Genomic DNA, 22980 nt, shown 5'->3' with positions numbered 1-22980 from the left:
GTTGTCCCAGATTTGGCCAGTGGGATTCCTTTCAAGCCGTGTCCTTTCACTGATGGAGATCCACCAATCTTTGAGCAACTCATTGCTTGTTGGCACAAGAAGATATTCTGGACTCTCCTTGTATTTTCTCTGTCTCAGATATAGAACCAGCCATGTCTTCAAGGAGTCCTAATCTACCCAGGCTTTTACTGAGATATAATTTACATACAATTCACCCATTCAAAATGTACAATTCAATGGTTTTTAGTATATTCTCAGAGTTGTGCTACCATCACCACTATTTTAGAACATATTCATCACCCCCAAAAGAAGCCACATATTCTTTATCTATCATCCCCCAATGTCCCCATCTCTCCCATCCCTAGACAACAATGGCATGTATCCTCAGAGTCTGGTGTGTATGTCTGTTTGTGTGTATGAGTGCATATGCCATTGACAATTATGGGGTTGGCAGGGGAAAGAGGCAATATCTGGGAAATCATGATCACACGGGATCTAATGCAGAGGGTGAAGTTTCCAAATGAGAGGATAAGAAGGGATTGGCCAAATTCCTCACAGATGGGAGTAGGGGTAGGGATGGGTAGGGTAAGGCCCTGATGATTATTTGGGAAAAGTAGATAATACAAGGTAATAATTAAGAACTCAGTTTCTGGAGTCAGGTGTTTGAGTCTCAGCTGTGTAATATATAGCTATGTAACTCTCAGTAATTTAAACCCTCAGTTTCCATGTCTATGCAACACCTACTCTCTGTCTCATAGGTCTCAGGAACTCACAGGCACACATGGTTGTAGTTGGCACCTATAAATGTGACCTACATAATCTTGGTGGGGGATAGAGTGTGGCGTCTGGTCAAGGAGAACTCTTCAGGGCAGAATGAAAGAGGCTGTCCTCTGCCATACTTTTTCTCTGGGGACAATGTCCTTGGGAGAGGTTCACTAAAAACCTCCAAGAGTCTGGGGATTAAAAAGTGACCCAAAGAAATTCAGGGGGCTGTTGTTTTAATTTTTATTTTGGGACTAAGCATGAGTAAAACTTTGCACCCTTCTTGAAATGTACCCTGTCCATTCTCTGTACCTTAAATTAAAGTTACAAGTATTTAAAATGCCTATTTAATACTTAAAAAGCTTTATAGAAAATTACACAGACAACCATCTTACCATGAATATAATTATATGTATATATTTCTTTCCATGAATACAATTATATGTATATATTTCTATCATTTTCTGATCATTGTCAATGTGCACAGTTTCTCATAGTTTTATATCATAGAACACATAGATTACAATTGTTCCCATGTGTCACTGTATACGTAGATCCTCATAGATTTAACATGACTGTAATTGTATACACAATTTCATACACTTGTCTTTTATATTATCATTCAATTCTGAAACATATAATTAGCAATTGCTCCTAGATAGCTTATGTGGAAAGACAGTCTTCAGTTTGTAGTTCCAGCTTTCTTGTGAAACCTATCATACTCTAGGGCTTTGAATCTTAGGATTCATGAAAGTTTTCATTTAAAAATGAAAAATGAAAAGACTCTGTAGCAGGGACTTCCCTGGTGGCACAGGGTTTGATCCCCGCCTGCCAGGGGTCGATCCCTGGTCCGGGAAGATCCCACATGTTGCGGAACAACTAAGCCTGTGTGCCACAACTATTGAGCCTGCTCTCTAGAGCCTGCAAGCCACGATTGCTGAGCCTATGCACCACAACTACTGAAGCCCGCATGCCTAGAGCCTGTGCTCCGCAACAAGAGAAGCCACCGCAATGAAAATCCCGCACACCACAACGAAGAGTAGCCCTCACTTGCCACAACTAGAGAAAGCCCACACACAGCAACGATGACACAATGCAGCCAAAAAAGAAAAGAAAAGAAAAGAAAAAAGACTCTGTAGCAGATTGTGCTCCCGAATATCTGTAATCCCCCTCTTATATAGTAATGGAATTGTAGTTGGGTATATGGCTGCCTAGCACAAGGTTATATTTTTGGGCCCCCTTTGCTGTGGAGACTGTGTGGTTGCAGGAGGTGAGTAGAAGGAACAGATGCCTTGATAGAATTGGGTGCTCCCTTCATATTTTCTGTCTTGCTGGTGGCAGGGAGCAGCTACTCTAGACCCAGAGCCAGAAGTGAAGTCCCATGTCGAAGATGGCAGAGCCATCTTACCATGTCTGGATGGTTAACATCCTCTCTTATTTAAGCCATTTTATTCATGGGTGGTCCAGTCTTTACTCTGATATACCACTTTCCCATTGATTATTTCAGGTAAGACAGTTTTAAAATATACCCTCATTCTGAAAAAGCCCAAAAGTTTTGCTTTGTTCCTCACATAGTGTTTGCTAAGCTATTTTTGTCTCTCCACTTGTGGTCAGTCACATGTTGGTAAGTGTTTCATTTTACTGGTGACACCTATGTCCTCCTATGTGTTCTGTGCACAGAGCTGTAGTCTAGGAGGAATGGCTCCTGCCACTGGGGGTTGGATGTATTCCAGGAGCTCAGTGTTGGTCATCCTGTATTGCACACGTTTAATATTACATAGAAGTAAGCATTAGAAAAATGTCAGGATGTGGCAGAATAAAAAGACTGTTAGCTGAGAGCTAGCTGGAGGCAAGATCCCAAATACTGTAAACCAATGGTAGTAATTGTAGTAGTAACAGAATTCTGCAAACACCAGCCCTACCTTCCTCTCCCAACTGATACTCATTGTTCCCAGATCACATCTTTTACTGAAAAGTAGAAGGAACCAAACGAAAGTAAATTTTATTGGACACCTTAAGATTTATTGAGAGGTTGTGCAAAACAGTGATTAAGAACTTGGGGACTGAGGTCAGATATATCAGGGTTCAAATTCCAGCTTCATGACTTATTAGCTGCAGGGTTTGGTAAGTAACTTAATCTCAGTGTCCTCATCTGCAAAACTGAGATAATAAACCAACTTTGAAGTTTTCTGGACATTAAATAACATATCTAAAGTCTGGAGTGGATTAAAAAGGAAGTTGATAAATGGTCATTAACATTATCTGTTCTGTTCCCATTTCTTGATGTCAAGTGCTTTACATACTTATGCCATCAACCCTATAAAATGGGCATAACGTATTAAAAAACAAAATTTAACTGAGTAAATTTGAAGATCTAATTGGCTTTATGAAATCTAGCAAACCAAGAGCTACTTGGAGAGGTTACACAACAAAGAAGGCTTTTATAGTAAGGAGGGTGGGACAAGGAAAAGAAGTTATTAACAAAGAAAAAATAAAATTTCATTGCAGTAAAGTAAAAGGTCAGGTGACACTGGCTCCTCATTGGCTGAGCTATGGTGTTTTCTATTGGCTGGGCTTGTTGCTGGGCGAGAAGGAAGTTTTCCTTCCTCCCCTGTGGTAGTAAGTAGGAGTACTTCCTGTTTGGGAGTGCAGGTTACTTCCTGGGGTAAGTAACTGACCAGCTTCCTGTTGGGGTAATTGTCCTCTTCCTGCTTGGGGTAATTGACAATGAATGGTAGGATGTGAGAGTTCCCTCCATAGGCCTTCCAGACTCCTATTTTAGTTGCGGTTTCCTTTTATTAATTTTCACACATACTTATGCTGTCAACCCTATAAAATGGGCATAATCCTTCCCATTCTAAAGATGAAGAAATTGAAGTTAAAGAATTTCTGAGGTGAAATAGATGTCATATTAGTTATTTTGCAGATGAAGACATGGAAGCATGGAGTGTTTAAATAACTCATGGATGTCTCAAAGCAAAGCAATTGTGGAGAGACGATCCAAAGCCATGTCCGACCTGATATTTGGCAATTCTCTATTAGTTGTCACCCCTGACAGGTTGTCACAGTCATGGTGATATTTGTTATTTGCACGAACTTTCAAGAATCAATTTTCTTCACAGACGGGCATATCCACATGACTCCTTTCAATAAAGAGCAGAGTCACAACTCTTAGGGAAGAAGCAAGTGTCCCTAAGTGGTGTTTTCTCAACTGGCTCTGTGCTCATCAAAACCATAGGCCATCCTTCTTACTCCGATTTCTCATATAACATAAACAATCTATGATTAGCCTTCTGCAGTTGTCCTAATCAATCACAAGTATTTTCTGAGGTTATATTATTTCAAACAGTACTGTGTCAAGTGTTCTGTAAATCCTTTATTTGAATTTACAATCTATTGATGAGCCAACATAAAGATATCAAAACAATTAGCAACTAATACAAGGGAACAGTAATTAAATATTTAATTAAATAGCTATTGATTAAATAATAAAATATTAAATTAATATTTAAAAATTTAATATTTAAACAGTAAATAAATATTGCAATTATTGCAGTAGTTGAACTGTAAATAGAATTCTGAGTTTCTTAGGAGAAAAAGTGAACATGATTATAAGAAAAGGGGAAAGATACAAGAGGAAACAAAGTTTTTCCTTGTCTTCAACTTCAAGAGATTTCACAAGTGGCACTTTACAGAAGATAGAATAAAAGGTGCCCTCAGCAACGCTCTCACAGGAGACACAGAAATGGAACCCAATTGCCTTTTTCTTTTCATTTTGGATAAAGCTGAGGGTCTAACACTGGAGGAAGTTTTGCTTAATACTCAAAAATGTAATCAGTGCACAACAGCAGAAATTTGTGTGGCAGTGGGAATATTCTCATAGCAGCATGCTTTTCAAACAATATTCCCAAACACACCTTTTCTCCGTTGAGATTTGATAAAAGCTAGGTAGGAGAAAATTGTATACAGTGTGCTTTGATGGCCACCTACACTCTGAGTTGATATTCTGCGTTTCTGGTTGAGGGAAGGGCCTCTGTGCTCTAAATCCCACCTCAGCATAAGGTTTGGCTGAGCCTCTTTGTTAAGATGGTGGTTCCTGATTAGGATTAGACTCTGGGACGGGCCGTGCCACCTGCTTGAGTTGGTGGTCTGAGGACCCTTGTTTTTATTGGCTGTTCTCACTACTTTCCTGTACTCTGTATGGTAAGCCTCATGTATGTTTATAGGCATGTTTAACCGATAACCCTTGGCCCTTATATATATGAGTAAACCGGAGTCCCACGCAGAGCTGCTACCCTGTCAGCCAAACCTGAGACCAAACATTTTAGTTCACCTTTGCCGCTAACTCATGTGCCAGGGCATGGCCCAGGGAGTGTAGGGAGGCGACTCTCTCCGGGGAGTTCTTATAGAATATGTTCCCCCTAAAATATTCCACAGCCTTGGAGAATTACTTTCTCCCTTCCTTTGCTGTACAAGCCATTACACCTTCTGTCAGGCAAGGGAGGCCTGAGAAAGTGGAACCTGGAACGCTCTGTCATCGGTGTTGGGCGGGGCGAGGGTTCGGGGGCGGAGCCTGGCGCGAGAGGGAGGTTCTAGGGGCGTGGCCGGGCGGGGCGAGCTGGGGGCGGGGCCTGGGCATGCCCTGCGGCGTGCGTGGGCGGGGCAGCAACCGCAGGCTCACGCCGTAAACAGTCAATATGGCGGCGGCGGCGGCAGCGGCACCCGGGGCCTTGGCTATCTTGCAGGCCCGCCGCGCTCGCTTGGTGGCCGCTTGCTGTGCGCGTCTCAGCCCTGGGTGGAGGCTGTCCGGCTCCTGGACGGTCCCGCGGGTCGACCCGGCGACCTGGGCTCGGGGCTGGACGCCAGCGGCCGGGGGGGCGGCCTGGCGGAGGGGCTACAGCTCTGAGGTGAAGACGGAGGACGAACTGCGGGTTCGGTATCTGGAGGAGGAGAACCGAGGTGAGGGGCGCGACGCGGGCGGCCGCCGGTCCTGGGAAGGGGTTGCAAGGTCGAGTGTCCGGGCTGACGTCAGTGTCCGCCGAGAGGCTTGGGGGCCCTTCCCCTCCCCCTCCCAAGCGTTGCAGCTATATAGTGCTCTCCTTGCCTAAAGGTGTCCTACGGAGCAGTTTACCTGTAAAAGTGGCCCTACTCGGCGCCGAAGACAGAAATGCGGCTTACGTCCTCATCTCTAGACGAGCCAAGGTCAATAAACCGGGTGTGTGATATTTGCTTCCAGATTTTGTTCTTGCTCTGTGATTCCTTTCTGTCAACTCACCTATCAGGCGGAGAGTTTTGGAAGCTGCCTTGACAATGCACCTTATTATTATGAGTCTTCTTCAGTTTAAAGCGGTGCATCTGGAACAATTTTTCCCCTTGCTCATTTTATCTTAGAAGGTTAGTTTTGTGGACTGTTTCAGTTCAGTTAGACAATTTTGAGCATTTTCTTGGTCTTCCAATTCCCTTGCTAAGCTCTGGGGGACACAGTTGTGGATGATGTTGATCTTGCCCTTGAGCTACCTCCTTGGGTGGAGATAGATGCGTTAGCAGTGCAATACAGTGGGATGAAGGGTTGTGATAGAGGATGTGTGCCAGTCGGTGGGATTGCTGTTAAAGCTCAATTCCTTTCACTTGCCTTGTTGGGAGAAGTTAAATGGATCATGAAAGGTGGAAATAGCAGTTTGCCAGAAGAGTAGTCACTGAATTTTGACACGCAGTTATTGAGCACCTATAATCGGTTAAGCAGAAGTGCAAAACGAGTTAAGTCATGATTGCTATCTTTAAGCAGCACCCAGTATATAGCGAGGAAGATAGTGGTGATTAAAAGGTTATGCTAACTTTAAAGGCTTGGCGACAGCAAAGGGCTGTAGTACCCCCAAGGTTCATATGATAGCTATATCTGGGGAGATTGGAAGACTCCAGAAGGGGATTCTGAGGGTTAAGTTAGGGTTTTGCCAGATGAACAGGGGTCCAAGGCATTCTTTGCAATGGAATGTGACATTAGTGAGGGTTCCTAGGCAAACTTCTCTGTGCTTCAATTTTCTTCCGTGCAAAAATAGGAAAAATAATACCAACTTTGTATGCCTACTGTGGAGATTAGACGAGAGGGTAATATAAATTGCTCACTGAGTATCGATCTAGCTCATAGGGGGTCTTCTGGAGTATGATGAGTTATTTCTTTTATTTGTTTATTATTTCATACAGACAAGAGCATGGTGAAAGGCATGGCATGGGAACATGTGTGGTGTTTTGGGGAAATGGCATAAGGCAAGTGTGGTTGTAGTGGCATGACAGGCAGAATTTTGAGAAATTCAGCTGGAAAGTAGATTGGCACTGGAGTGATTAGAGCCATGAACGCTACCATCTTTTGGGTAAGCTTAGTCTTGCCAGCATTTCAGTTGCATTAGGTGAACCAGCAGTACATTAGATACAAATGCATTGCAGGTGCAGCTAGTAATGTGCACCATATTCTGTATTCTTTTGACCTAAATGAATGCATATTGAACGTAAATTTTTATAAAATGTCTGGAAAGTCCTTCAGTTAGGTTTCAAATGGGTCAAGGAAAAGAAATCGGAATATAAGTCAATTTGATAAATTCAGAATGTTTTGTCACTTGAAATGTAAAAATCAGCTATTAGGGAATACGGGTTCTTAAGAAAATTGACCCGCTTCCTTTCAGGATTGGCAAGGTGACAACTCAGTTTTGTTTAACATTATATATGCTTTACTTTGCTTTGCTTTACTGTCAAACCAGCAATAAGCAGTGCAAAGAAGAACGTGAGTTCAAGGCTGGTGCAGGTGAAGGAATCTCCCTGGTGCCTTTGCTTATTAGAGGCGAGTCCAAAATTTGGTGCTCTTAGCAGCCTGCAGGGAATATGACAACTCCACTGGGTCAGAGGAGCCCCAGACTGCTCTCTGCCCTGTAGGCCTCTTTAGGCTGGTGGAGGTGGGTAAATGCAGAATACATCCGTACTCGTAGGTTGCTTGGGTTCCATATTTGTAATTTGTTGTGGAAGCACAGTTAGACAACCAACTTTCTTTAGTCGTTATTTTTTGCATTGTTGTCCAGCCTCCTCAGGGTTTTAGAGCAGCAGTCCCGGTCATGGTTTACAGAGGTCTCTCCTGGTTTCCTGCAGTGGCTGCCTTTATAGGTCAACTGGTCTCCAGTCATTCTCCTTCCCAGTTTGTTCTTTGCACTGGGGCTGGGGTGGTTTTTTCAAGGCCAAGCAAGAATCAGATCTCTGTTCAGTTAAAAACCTCTAGTGGTCTCTAGTGCCTACAAGCCCTCACAGCTGCAGGCCTTTACAGACCATCCATCTCCCTTCTGCTGCATCTAAGCTTTACCTTTTTTTGCTCTTATGTGTCTGTGCTTTTGCACACGCCTTCTGGAATGACCTCTCCCTTCTCCATACCAACCTTCTCCCAGTCTTGTAGGCTTCTACTCATAATTGTGACCCATTTTAAAGACCATTTTTGTGAACCTTATACCAACTTCTGGTAGAAGTAGAGCAAACAAGCAAATGCATAATTCAAGTTATTCTTAATGCCCGCTCTACCTCATCATTCACATCTGGCTTATCATCAGGTCTTCCCAAGTGCCTTTGTAGTCTTTCCATTTTTATCCATGTTCTTCTTTACCAACACTGCTCTTGTCCAAGCCTGTATCATGTCTCAGGTGGCCTGTTGCAGAGGTCAGCTAGCTCATCTTCCTACTACATGCTTTTTTTTTTAAAAAAAACAGGTTGATTCCTTTCACATTTTTCTCATGTTTTAAAGAATACGTTCTTTAATTCCATATATTTTATGGCATGTGAATTCTATCTCAATAAAGCTATATATTTAGATAGATGTATATATTTTAAAATTTTATTGAGATTAATTCACATATAAAATTAAAAATGTACAATTATTTTTAGCATATTTACAGAGTTGTGCAACCATCACTACAATCTAATTTTAGAACTTTTTTTTTTTTTGCGGTACGCGGGCCTCTCACTGTTGTGGCACCTCCCGTTGCGGAGCACAGGCTCTACGCGGGCCGGCTCAGCGGCCATGGCTCACGGGCCCAGCCGCCCCGCGGCATGTGGGATCCTCCCGGACCGGCGCACGAACCTGTGTCCCCTGCATCGGAAGGCGGACTCTCAACCACTGCGCCACCAGGGAAGCCCCTAAGGAAGCCCCCATTCTTTTGCTTTGGATATCCAGTGTACCAGTGCTATTGATGAGACTTATAGTTCACCATAGAATTGTGTTGGCATGCTTGTTGAAAATTAATTGACTGTAAACATAGAGTTTGTTTCTGTACTTTCAGTTGTATTCCATTTATCTACATGTCTATCTTTATGTCAGTACCATTTCTGAAGAATTTATACCAGAATTTCTAAAGAATTTTCAGTTTTTTCAAGGAAGTCAAGTCAACTGGTATTTTGATAGGAATTGCATTGAATAGGTAGATCAATTTGGGGAATACTGCCTTTTTAACACTATAAAACTTAACATTCCATGAACATGGAATATCTTTTCATTCAGCAGTATTTTGTAGTTTTCATTGTATAAGTCTTAAACTTAAATTTTTGTTAACTTTACTTCTAGCTAGTTCATTCTTTTTGGATACTATTGTAAATGGAATTGTTTTCTTAGTTTTGTTTTCAAATTGTTCATTGCTAGCGTACAGTAATACAATTGTTTTTGTATGTTGATCTTGTATCATGCAACTTTCCTGAACTTGATGATTTTTTTCTCATAGGTTTTTAGTGGGTTTCTTAATATTTTCTATATACAGGATCCATGTCATCTGCACACAGAAGAAATTTTACTTATTCTTTTCCGATCTGGATGCCTTTTATTTCTTTCTCTTCTGTAATCTCCCCCTTTGGACCCTCTGTTACAGTGTAGACCGAAAGTTTCAAGAACAGACATCCTAATCTTTTTCCTGATCTGAGGGGAAGGCATTCAGTCTTTCACCATTAAGTATGATGTTAGCTATGGGTTTTTTGGTAGATGTCCTTTATCAGGTTGAAGAAGCCTCTGTTTATTCATAGTTCAAGTGTTTTTATCTGGTTGAATTTTGTCAAATTCTTTTTCTGCATCTATTGAGATGATTGTATGCCTTTTTGTGTTGAGCCTGTTGATGTGATATGTTACATTAATTGATTTTCAAATATTGAACCAGTCTTTCACACCTGGAATAAATCCCACTTGATTTTGGGGTGTAGTTATTTTTATACATTGCTGGATTTGATTTACTAACATTTTGTTGAGGATTTTTGCATTTATGTTTATGAGAAATAGTGGTCTTTAGTTTTCCGTTCCTGTGATGTCTTTGTCTGGTTTTGGTATACGGGTAATGCTGACTTAATAAAATGAGCTAGGAGGTGCCCCGTCTGCTTCTGTTTTCTGGAAGAGATTGTAGAGAAATTACATCATTTTTTTCTTTGAATGTTTTAGTAGAATTCACTGGTGAAACCATCTGCATCTGATGCTTTCTGATTTAGAAGCTTATTAATTACTGATTCAGTTTCTTTAATATCAATAGATTTAGCCTATTCCGCTTATCTATTTCTTGTCCTGTTAGCTTGTGCCTTTCAAGGAATTGGTTTATTTCATGTAAGTTAGCAAATTTGTTGGCATATAGTCGTTCATAATATTTCTTTATTATGCTTGTGGTATCAGTGGGATTCAGTAGTGATGAATTTCTGATGTTAGTAATTGAGATTCTCTTTCATTTCTGATATTAGTAATTTGTTTTCTTTCTTTTTTTTCACGGCTAGCCTGGCTAGAGGCTTACCAATTTACTGATCTTTTTAATAAAGAACTAACTTTTGATTTGATTGATTTTTCTTTACTGATTTTCTACTTTTAATTTCATTGATTTCTGCTGATTTTTACTTTTCTTCCCACTTATTTTAATTTAATTTGTTTTCTAGTTTCTTAAGGTGGAAGCTTAGATTACCAATTGTAGACGTTTCTTAATATGTGCATTCAGTGCTGTAAGTTTTCCCCAAGCACTGCTTTTGCTGTGTCACATGTATTTTGATAAGTTGTATTTTCAATTTCATATAGTTAGAAGTATTTTAAATTTCTCTTGAGATTTCTTCATTTACTTATATTTTACTTGAGTACCTTATTTAATCTCTAAGTATTTTGAGGTTTTCCAGCTGTTTTTCTGTTATTGATTTCTAGGTTTATTTCCATTGTCATCTAGGAGGATACTTCAGTATGATTTCTTTCTTTTTTTTTTTTTTTAATTTATTTATTTTATTTACTTTTGGCTGCGTTGGGTCTTCCTTGCTGCGTGCCTTCTTTCTCTGGTTGCGGAGAGCAAGGGCTACTCTTCATTGCGATGCGTGGGCTTCTCATTGCGTTGGCTTCTCTTGTTGCGGAGCACAGGCTCTAGGCACGCGGGCGTCCGTAGTTGTGGCTCGCGGGCTCTAGAGCACAGGCTCAGTAGTTGTGGCACATGGGCTTCGTTGCTCCGTGGCATGTGGGAACTTCCTGGCCCAGGGCTTGAACCCTTGTCCCCTGCATTGGCAGGCGGATTCTTAACCACTGCGCCGCCAGGGAAGCCCTGATTTCTATTTTAAATTTGTTAAGGTGTGTTTTTGGCCCAGAATGTGGTCTGTCATGGTGAATATCAGTATGACCTTGAGAAGAATGAGTAGTCTGCTATTGTTGGATGCAAGTGTTCTATATTCAAGCAGATCTAGTATTCAGTTAGATTTAGTTGATTTTTTTGTTTGTGTTCAGTTCAGCTATACCCTTAATTGATTTTCTGTCTGATGGATCTATAAGTGATAGAGGTGAGTTGAAATTTGCAACTATGTTAGGGGATTTGTTTATTTCTCCTTGTAATTCTATCAGTTTTTAAATCATGCAATTTGATGCTCTATTGTTAGGTGGATATGCATGGGTTATTATGTTGTAGAAATGGGCCCTCCAGCATTATGTAATGCCCCTTTTTCTCCCTGAGACTATTCCTTGTTCTGAGATCTGCTGTCTCTGAAATTAATGTAGCTACTCCAGGTTTTATTAGTGTTAGCATGGTTTATCTTGCTTTATCTCTTCATTTTTAATCAGTCTGTGTCTTTATGTTTAAAGTGGATTTTTTTGTACACAACATGGAGTTGCGTCTTGTTTTTTTTTTTTTTTTTTTGGTACGGGGGCCTCTCACTGTTGTGGCCTCTCCCGTTGCAGAGCACAGGCTCCGGACGTGCAGGCTCAGCGGCCATGGCTCACGGGCCCAGCCGCTCTGCAGCATGTGGGATCCTCCCGGACCGGGGCACGAACCCGCATCCCCTGCATCGGCAGGTGGACTCTCAAGCACTGCGCCACCAGGGAAGCGCTGGGTCTTGTTTTTAATCCACTCTGACAGTATCTGTCTTTTAATTAGTGTATTTTAGACCATTCATACTTAAAGTGATTATTTAAATAGTTGGATTATTATGTATTTGTAACTGTTACCGTGTTGTTTGCAATATATATTTACAACTAATCCATGCCTGCTTTTTAATAACACTATACTATTTCATGGTGGTAGTGGTGTAAATGCATATTCCTATTTCTTTCCTCCCATTCCTTATAACATTACTGTCATTTATTACCCTTTTCTGTAAGCTACAGTCACCCCATACATGGTTGGCATTATTGTTTTGAATAAGTTGTTATCATTTAGATCAATTAGTTATGAGTCAAAAAGAATCTTGAAATTTACTTAGTAGTCTGTTGTTAGCAGTAGTTGGGCTTAATAATTCTGAATATGTTTTCTTTTTATTATAGGATAGAGTAAATGAAAAAAATGTTCTTGGGAAACAGACTTTTCACTGTGGTAGGAGAGAGAAAGTACAACTATGGGATGGGGGAAGGTGAGGAAGAAACCTGTTACCTTGGATTTGAATTAGAGTTATCAGGCCAAACTTAAAAAAAACATAAGTATATTGTATATGAACATGTTTATATTTATTTCCTATTCTGACCATTGAAACAGTCTAAAAGGAATGATACCACAGTAGCAGTGAACATATCTAATGTCCAGATTTTGGTTTCTAAAGACTGTTCCCCCACTGAAAGAAGCCAGAGCTCTTTGGAGAAATGTCTGATTTCAGGTCTGGAGCAGGGAAAGTGAAAGGTGAGCCTGGAATATCTTTGTGAGTCAAAAAGCAAGGAAGTGTTCAAATACTAAAAGGAACATGTCAGAAGGACATAGAAACATGTTAAATACTAAAAGGAACATGTCAGGATATAAGCTTACAAGGGCTTTGAACATTAAAAAATACAGTGATAATGGATTATAGCACCTTGAGTAAAGAATCCATGAAGCCATGGTGATTACTCAAGATGGTGGGGTAGGGAAGAAGATGTTTTTATAGAAGAATGGCAGGAATGATAGAAAATCACCACTTTTGAAACCACCAATGTAAAAATAAAGGAATTATCATGGCAGTGTGAGATACAGACCCTTTATCTTTTTCCAAATGGGTATCCAGTTGTCCCAACACCACTTATTCATCTTTACCCCACTGATTTGAAGGGCCATTTTTATCACGAGCTAAATCTGGTCTTTCTGTTCTGTTTTATGGTCTCTGTAGATGTTGCACTTCTACATTATTTTATGATTAAAGCTGTGTTGTATTTTAGTGTATGGTAGGGCTAGGTATTCCCTCCTTCACCTTTGCGCTTTCTTTCTTTTTTTTTTTTTCTTGGCTCTTCCTGCATGGTTATTTTTCCACATGAGTTTTGGAATATCCATGTATAGTTTCAGAAAAAGGCTTGTTGGTATTTTTATTGACATTGTGTTGGATTTAAAATTAGGGAAATATTTATGATACTGCTTTCTTTTCTACCTAAAAACACAGAATGTGTTTCCATTTTTGCAATTCTATTTTGTTTTTTTTAAAGGGGAGTTTTAGAAGTGCCCACCAGTAGGGTTTGCACATTTATGTTAAGTGTACCCCAGGTCATCCTGCCTCCTGTCTGGTTGTTCATAAAAATGAGATGATTTCTTTCAGTATATCTTCTGTGTGTTTGCCTTTCTTCCTCCCTCCCCCCGCCTCCTCCTCCCTCCCTCCCTCTCTCTCCTTCCTTCCTTCTATATGAAGGCTGTTTTATCTGGATATTTAATTTCATGTCTTTTAAATAATGCTCTTTTGTTGCAGTAGTTTTTTATTTGATTGTTTTGGGTTTTCTAGGTTTACAGCCATCATCTGTTAATGATTTTCCACGTTGTTTCTAAAATTTGGGTATTATAAAAATTGCATATCTCCTTTTGTTCATGTGAAGGAGTTCTGGGTTAGTTCATTATGTTTTTATTGTAGGTTCTTATTACTTTTGTAGTATTTTAAGGAGACTGAATTATATATGGTTTATCAAAAGTATTCTGTCAGTGGTTTTCAGTTCTTTGTGTATTACAAGTGATTTGTTAGTAAAAATAGTTAAATTATTGAGGTCTACAAAATTCTAAAGTAACAATATATGCTCATGGTAAAATAAACAAAAACACTATGGAAGGGTGTCATCTCTCCACTTTCAAACTGTTTCATCAAAAGTAAAGACTTTAAACTTATATTTCGAGTCTTTGCCGTGAATGATAATTTTATTCACTTTCTGGTTTGTGTTACCTTTATAATTATTTTTATAGACAGTATCTGGACTTTTTTGGTGTAAGTTCAGAAAATGTTTGCTGTTCTATATCCTTCATCTTCTAACCATACAATTTCTGTCATTTGTAACTTTATATCATCAAAGTTTATGATAGTTACATTTTGTTCTCTTACAGTTGTCCATTGCTGTATCTATAGATTGAATATAAACAGGGTTTAGAATATTATTGGTAATAGTTACGTTGGTACTGCTTTCAGTATATCTCTAGAAGCAGTCTGCTTTCCATCTCCACTCCACAGCCTGAAGCCTGTGTGCTGTCATTCTCTCATCTGGATCTCTGCAGTAGCCTCTTGTTTGGTATCCTCCAGTATACTTTTTTTTTTTTTCTTTTTTGTAACTGTAGGTGAAATTCACATAATACAAAGTTTACCATTTTAATTTTTCAAAGTGTACATTCAGTAGTTTTTAGGTTATTCACCATGTTGTACAGCCATCATCACTCTTTTAATTCCAGAACAGTTTTATTACTTTCAAAACAAACCCATGCTCTTTAGTCAGTTTCTCCATATTCCCCCTCCCCCCAGTTTCCAGAAACCACTACTTTCCTTTCTGTCTTTACAGGTTTGCCTATACTAGGTATTTCACAGAAGTAGAATCATACGATATGTGGCTTTTTGTGTCTGGGTTCTTTCAGCCTAATGTTTTCAGAGTTCGTCTGTGTTATAGCATGCATCAGCACTTCATTCCTTTCTATGGCTGAATAATATTCCATTGACTGGATATAGCACATTTTGTATTTTTACTTTTTAGATATTATGAGTAATGCTGCTAAACACTTGTGTACGGTTATTTGTTTGAACATAGGTTTTCATTCTTTTGGATAGGTATCTAGGAGTAGAATCATTGGGTCATGTGGTAATTTTATGTTTAGTGTTTGGAGGAACCACCAAACTGTATGAGAATATGAGAGTGTGGTTGAGAGTTCCTAAGTCTCCACATCGTTGTCAATGCTTATTTGTTTCCTTTTTTAAATTATAGCCATCTTACTGGGTATGAAGTGATACCTCATTGTGGTTTGATTTGCATTTCTCTAATAACATATTATGTTGAGCCTCATTTCATTTATATATCTTCTTTGGAGAAATATCTATCCAACTCCTTCGCCTGTTTTTCAGTTGGGTTGTCTTTTCGTTGTGAATAGTAAGAATTCTGTATATAATCTAAATATAAACTCCATATCAGATGTATGATTTGCAGATATTTTCTGTGGCTTGTTTTTTCACTTCCTTAGTAATTTTGATGAAGTCTGGTTTATCTGTTTTTTCTTTTGTTGCTTGTGCTTTTGTTGTCATATTTAGGACACTGTTGCCTAATCCAGGATCATGAAGATTTATACTTTTGCTTCCTTCTAAGAGTGTTATAGTTTTAGCTCTTAGATCCATTTTGAGATAATTTTTGTATGTTGTGTGAGGAAAGGGTCCAACTCCATTCCTTTGTGGGTGAGTATCTAGTTGTCCCACCACTATTTGTTGAAAAGTCTTGCACCATTGAATGGTCTTGGTATTCTTGTCAAAAACCAATTGATCATAAATTTTTTATTTACTTAGGTCTTTTTAAATTTCTTTCAGTGGTGGTTTACAGTTTTCAGTGTACAGTCTTGAACTTTCTTAAGTTTATTCCTAAGTATTGTATTTTTTTGATGTTATTACAAATTGAATTGTTTTCCTAATCTCATTTTTGGAGCATTTATTGATAGTGTATAGAAATTTAACTGATTTTTATATATTGATGTTGTATCATGCAACTTTATTGAGTTCACTTATTAGCTCTAATAGTTTTTGGTGGATTCATTGGGATTTTCTTCGTTTATAAGATCATGTTATTTGTGAATGGAAATTATTTTACTTCTTTTTTTTTTCCTATCTGGATGCCTTTTATTTCTTTTTTTTGCCTAATTACCCTGGCTAGAATTTCCAGTACAACATTGAATAGAAGTGGTGAAAACAGACATCATTATCTAGTTATTTATCCTAAGGAGAAGATTTTCGGTCTTTTAACATTAAGTATGATGTTAGTTGTGGGTTTTCTATAAATGCCCTTTATTAGGTTGAGGAAGTTTCCTTCTGTTACTAGTTTGTTGAGGTTTTTAAATTATCATTAAAAAAAAATCATTTAAAGCATGTTGGATTTTGTCCAGTGTTTCTTCTGCATCAGTTGAGATGATCATGTAGCTTTCAAATGTTTTCTTTTATTCTGTTCATGTGGTGTGTAACTTGGATTGATTTTTGTGCTGAACCACCCTTGCATTCCTGGGATAAGTCCCTCTTGGTCATGGCTGCTAGATTTGGCTTACTAGTATTTTGTTGAGGATTTTTACATTTGTATTCATAAGGGAAATTGGTCTAGTATATTCTAGTATATTCTTGCTTTATTCTAATCTGTTTTCTGCACTGTGGCCTGAGTGATCTTTTTAAAATGCAAATTTGAATGTAGAAATAAATTTCCCCAACTTGAAAAAAAGCTATTAGAAATGCATAGCAAACGTTATACTAAATGGTGAAATACTTAGAAACATTTTCATTAAAGACATTGATAAAATAAGGGAACTTATTATTTTTGCTAATATTATGTTGGACTTGAAGTCCTAGCTAAAGTAAAACAGCAAGAGAAGGAAATTGGAAATTAACATTGGAGCAGAACATGTAACTGCCAATATTTCCAGATAATGATTGATTGTTGTCTTAGAAAATTGAAGAGAACCACTTGTTAAGTCTATTAATATTTAATAAATTTGCCAGAAAAAGTTCCTATAAAATAGCACTAAACTTTCTACGTACTCTCAATATGTGATTAGAAAATATAACTGATAAAGAAATAAAAGCATTCACAAGGGGCAACAGATAGCCTTTGAAGATGTGCAAGATGAAGTCTCTTAAGTCTTTATTGAGGAAAAAACCAAGACCTGAAAATTTGCAGCATTGTACCATGTTATAAAGGGAAAGAGTTGATACTTTAAATATGTCAGTTTCCTAAATATTAAACAACAAATATCCTAACAGTGTATTTTAAATTTCATTGAAAAGAGTTGTGTTTAAGAATATTTAAGACATTTTGAAAAATAATAGCTGGTAGATGTGCTGCTTACTGTACATTAGATAACAAAACATACAATATTGTTATAATAATTAAAGTAGGAAGAACATTAGAATAGGAGTGGACCAGGAAATTGACGGTAAAACAGAGAGTCCAGAGAGTGATTTTTATAGTTATTTAGTATACAGTTGTTTGATCTTTGAAATCAGAAAGAAAATAGGGTACTGTTTTATGAATGGTGCTAGCCAAAAATGTTTATGCATTTCAGGGAAAATAAGATACCTGCGGAGTTGAGAACAGCAGAAATGAAAGTAATCAATGTTAGGAGAAAGTATTAGAGAATTGTTTCAAAACATTAGGGTAGAGAGAGCCTTTATTTTGTTTTAATTGGTTTAGTTTTACTTTTTCTTAATTATCTATACAGTTAGTATTGTGACCAATATTTAACATGGTTTGTTTTGAGAACTAGCAGTGCCTTCCTCCACCCCATTTCCTATACTCCAGAAGCAGTTATTTAAAACCCTTTGGCTGATTCTTTGGGGTATATGTTATTTCAGATGTTATTTCATTTGAAATAACATACATGTGTTTCTACTTCTGGAATTTTCAAATTTAGGTATTACCTATCTATTGACTTTTTGCAATGGAGGATAAGGGTTTGACTCCCTTTCACACTCCACCACAAATGTGTACCTTCTCTTTTGCCTTCATCCTTACTCCATGGTTCTCTGGTAATTTCACTCTATTTCTAGGTCTAAGAGAATGTTGCCATGTTTTTTAAAAAAATTAAAAAAAAATAGCTTTATTGACATATAATTCATATACCTTAAAAATCTCCTATTAAAATGTAAAGTTTAATGGCTTTTAGTATATTTACAGAGTTGTGCATCTATCACCACAATCAATTATTGAACATTTTCATTGCCCCAAAAAGAAACTTCACACTTTTTAGCTGTCACTGCTCAATCCCTCCATCTCTACTAGTCCTAGGCAACCACCAATCGACCTTATTTGTCCCTTCTGATTTGTCTCCTCTCAGCATTTCATATAAATGGAATTATAAGGTATGTGCTCCCTTGTGACTGGCTTCTTTCACTCAGCATGTTTTCAGGGTTCATCCATGTTGTATGTGTATTGATACTTCGTTGTTTTTTTTAGGCCAAATATTACACTGAGTGGATATACTACATTTTGTTTATCCATTCATCAGCTGAGGGATATTTGGGTTGTATCCATGTTTTGAATATTTTGAATAATGCTGCTGTGATCATTTGGTGCATTTGTGTGGATGTGTGTTTTCATCGTAAACCCTTTTTAAGGAAGATACTAAGCCCGAAAGTTGCAAAGGCAATAATATACTATATAAAAAGTTAAAACTCTGGTGCCAAAAATTACCGTGAACAAGTTGAACTTTAAAAGTGAATGATAGGGAAAAGATCTGTTTTATAAATAATTAATGTCTGTAATCTAAAAATTTATTAATTGAAATGCCAAAGACAACTCTGATAAGATAGGCAAACAATAAGAACAGTTAATTCAGAAAACAAATGACAAATGATTATTAAACTTAGTTAACTCAACTTTGGTTCATAAGATTAGGTGAAACTTGATACATAATGATGTTATTTCCATATATTGTCAGAGATTTATAATATTCAATGTTGAGTGGTAGACCAGTGATTCACAATAACATGTTTAATGAGGTCCCCTTAGTGACCTGAGATGAAATGTATAGATAATGTAAGCAGCTCACACACATAATTAAAAAAATATTTAATGAAACAAAAGGAAGGTAATTTATGGCAAAATAACTTATTTCAATATATAATTTTTCTGCTGTGATCATTAAAATATAAATAAGTTAGGATTTAAGAGAAGTAAGAAGACTAGAAGCCATTCTACAAAGTAAGTAGCGGAAAATAAAAAACAGGTGGTATAAGGGGATATTAGAATAAAACCTAGTATTGGGTTAGTAATAACAGACCAAACTTATTTGTATATGATAAGAGACTGAGACAATAGCTTTAATTGAAGAAAGGATAATATGCGAAGGTAAATTTTCAACTGAGCGGAAGTGGTATTCTCACAAATGAGCGATGCCTTATTTATTTATTTATTTAGGGTCAAAATAATTCTCTGCTGGGATGTGGGAGAGGGTGGTGACAGAGTAAATTGTAAGATTCAGTTCTCATTGACACCAAGTCAAACGGAAGTTCTCTCTTACCAGTAATATACTTGAAAATGTAGTGAATGTAATTAGACTTAACATAACTTTTTTTTCTCTGTTTGATGGGTACCATGTAAAACAGAATATATTAAAATTCCTCTAATTTTAGGTCAAAAACCTTGTACTCGAAAAGAGTGTATGTATCTTTGTGTAAAGTTATGAATTTTGTGTATTCCAGTGTAATAGATCCTATGCTAGTGTATCTCATGCATCTTGTCTAACAAAGTCTGGTGGTTCCATACAAAGTGGTACACAGAATTGCCACAGAAAGTTCTAAATGGCCTGAAGGAGCTGAGTTCCAGTGTCCTAACTTCTGTATTTCTTTATAAATAAGTTAACGTGTATAATGTAAGACTAATTTGTTGGTACAGTTGTGTCTTAGTACAATGTAGAGGTAGTTTAAAAATATATTAGAAGTGATCTTAATTTCAGATTGATTTTGTATATTTTTTGAGAATTAGTGATAATATAAATATTAAAATATGTGGGCAAGGAAGTGTCCTTGTACAGGTAATACACATAATTGGAGCTCTATTAAGATGTACTACTGTGAATAAATAGGTACTGGTGATTTGGCTGGACAGTATCTGTATTTTTGAGAGTTATCTGTTAAAATTTAAGAATACACATTCTGTTGGGCCTAGAAATTCCACTTCTTGATACCTGTCAGAGAGATATTTATTGTACAGAAAAGAAATCTTCAAGAATGTTGATTGCAGCATTGCAGTATTTTAGGAAAATGATAATGAAAAGGAAACTAAATAATGGAAATTCATTTCACAGAATATTATGAATTAAAAGGAATGTCTTGATGTAGAAAGATCTTTAAGGCCAAATTAAGTAAATAAAGGAAATATGTATGAACCTATTTACGTAGAACAGCGCCAACAGAAAATACTCTGTGGTCCCATTTATGTAAAATAGCAACAATAAGCAAAACTATAGTCACAACTCTATTTCTGTATGTAAATATATTTTGTGGAAAGTTACATATCAGCAGATAACTATGGCTACCTCTGGGGAGGAGAATGGAATGGGTCCAGGGAAGGAGGACTTTCACTCAGGGTGTATCACTTCAATTTTGTATGAGTAAAATGTATTCATATATATATATATATATATATATAAAGTCCCAGCTGAGTCACTTTGTTCATCTTTCAGTTTTGTGAGCTCTGTAGAGCAGGGTTGATGCTGTAATATGAACTTGTTGAAGACTCACCAAGAATTTTATGATATTTTGTCAAAAGACAGGAAAAGTCTGAAACAGGAATTTAATAACCTTAATAACCTAGCAAACTTGTTCTGGCTAGGTTATGTGATGAGGTTGCATGATAATTGAGTTATTGAGAAGCTATTAAATGTGAAATAAAGTGGGGCAGTTACAAAATGAAAACAATAGGCCCTGCAGAATAAAGTAAGGTTTTATTCCATTTTGGGGTATCAGTAGCTTACTGATACATTTGGTGGGACAGTTGTTAGGCACAGGATGATTCGTTTTAAATTACAGAGCTGATTTCCAACTGTTTGAGGTAGAAATGCTCAAAACATCAGGCCTCAAACATGGGACCAAAACCACTGGAATTAACTATGGTAGAAGCATTTTGATGGCACTTTACAATTTAGTAATATTGTCAACAGTATCCTATCTAGCATCTATTCATTATGGTAACACTTTAATTATTGCATCAAAGTGTTTGCAGAAGGGGCAATAATAATTAAATGCTTATGTTGAAAGCTTTACATATGTCTTGCCATATGATCCTCACAATCGTCCCGTGGAGTTTGGACCTATTAGTATCTTCACTTAACAGGGTAAGAAACTGAGGGTCAGAGAGGTTAAGTGACTGTCCAGTGTCACATAGCTAGTGGCAGACTGGGATTTCAGTTCCAGCAGTCCGACCTCAGAGCCTGCATTCTTAGACTGTACCCTTAGAATTGATAACTGATAACTAGCTTGGGTGTCTCAAAGGCACTTCAGATTCACTTTAATTCAAAACTGAACTCATGAACCTTATCCCCTGGCACCCTCACCTTGGTGTTTTTTATGGTTCTCTGCCTCATTGAATGTCATCTTCTTTTCATCCAATTGCTGAAGCCAAAACTTTATTAGACACTCCTTAATACCTCCTTGCAATGCATTCAGTCCTCAATCCAGTCAATCATTAACTCATTTTACATTTACCTCTTGAATAGCTCTTGAGTCCTTTCACTTCCTTCTACTTCTAACTCAGCTAACCTCAGCCAAACCTATTATCTGTTGACTGGACTGCAGCTTGTGCCTGGAAGTGTCTAGCCCTGTACACTTTGGTATGGTCTCCAAATATAGAAACGAATCCTCCCCACTGGATGTATATGTGTGTTTATACAATACTTAAAACTCTCTCAATGGTTACTCCTTATTTTTTAACAGGGCCTGTAATGACACTATCTGGCTGGTGCTGACCTCTCCTCTCATTGGGTACTCTTCTCCTCCTTCTGGCATGACTATTTTATGATTTCTCCTATGTTGTTCCTGTCTGTAATCCAGCACCCACCTCTCCCCCAATACTCATCTTCCCAATCTCAACTCAGATAGCACTGTCTTGGATAAGCTTTCCCTGACTATCCCTGTTTGCCCCCAGACCATATCAGTTCTGGTTACAAATTACTGTAGCACCGTTCAGAGCATGTAAAGCATTTTGAATTGTATATTTCTATGATTTTTTTTATTGATGTTTGTCTTTCCTTTTTAGACTATAGTTCCTTGAGGGCTGAGCGCCATAATGTGTACTCAGTACATTTGAATGAATTAATATCTAGTCTTAACCACTTGGTTTTCTTCTGAGGAAACTAAAGCATGAACAGTGTAGCAAGTCTCATTTTTCCTTCAAGTGTGGAGTTAGATTGCTATTTACTAGCTGAAGGTAGTTATTTAACCTCCTCAAGTCCCAATTATTTTATCTGTTCCACAAGGATAAAAACAGTACCTACCTCTTAGGTTGCTTTGGGGATTACGAAAGTCAATAAATGTAAAGCGCTTGGGAACAGTGTTCAACACATAATAAAGGACTCAATTAGTGGTAGCTGTTGTCATTAGTATTGGGACCTACCCAAGGTCATTCAGCTGTTTAATGCAGAGCCTGCCCTAGAAACCAGTTCTCCTTCATGATTTTCTCCTTACTGAGATCATTGGGAATTCTTGTAAATTTATTCTGCTATGAGCTTAAGTTCGTTGAAAAATGGGTTTGAGCAGTTTCTTGCATAGAGAAGGCACGCGCACATTTTGTTGTCTTTCGTTTAACCCAATTACAAATAAGGATTCTGC

The 22980-nt window shown here is 37.7% G+C and overlaps 1 protein-coding gene across 3 annotated transcripts in view; it reads left to right on the top strand.

Annotated features, from left to right (window-relative positions):
• The first annotated feature begins 5427 nt into the window (after positions 1-5427).
• Positions 5428-22980, top strand: part of AUH (AU RNA binding methylglutaconyl-CoA hydratase) — a 161819-nt gene continuing 144266 nt past the window's right edge. For 2 of the 3 annotated variants that reach the window (XM_024731936.1, XM_024731935.1), the window contains exon 1: positions 5450-5721. In XM_024731936.1, coding sequence (XP_024587704.1) covers positions 5460-5721 — 262 coding nt within the window. In that variant the 5' untranslated portion in view covers positions 5450-5459. Of the gene's footprint in view, positions 5722-22980 lie in introns of all 3 variants that reach the window. The other variant, XM_024731934.1, reaches the window with a different exon arrangement.

This window comes from Neophocaena asiaeorientalis, unplaced genomic scaffold (assembly GCF_003031525.2).
Source record: "Neophocaena asiaeorientalis asiaeorientalis breed wild unplaced genomic scaffold, Neophocaena_asiaeorientalis_V1.1 scaffold160, whole genome shotgun sequence".
Lineage (NCBI taxonomy): Eukaryota > Metazoa > Chordata > Mammalia > Artiodactyla > Phocoenidae > Neophocaena > Neophocaena asiaeorientalis.
This window is presented reverse-complemented; position numbering and strand designations above follow the sequence as displayed.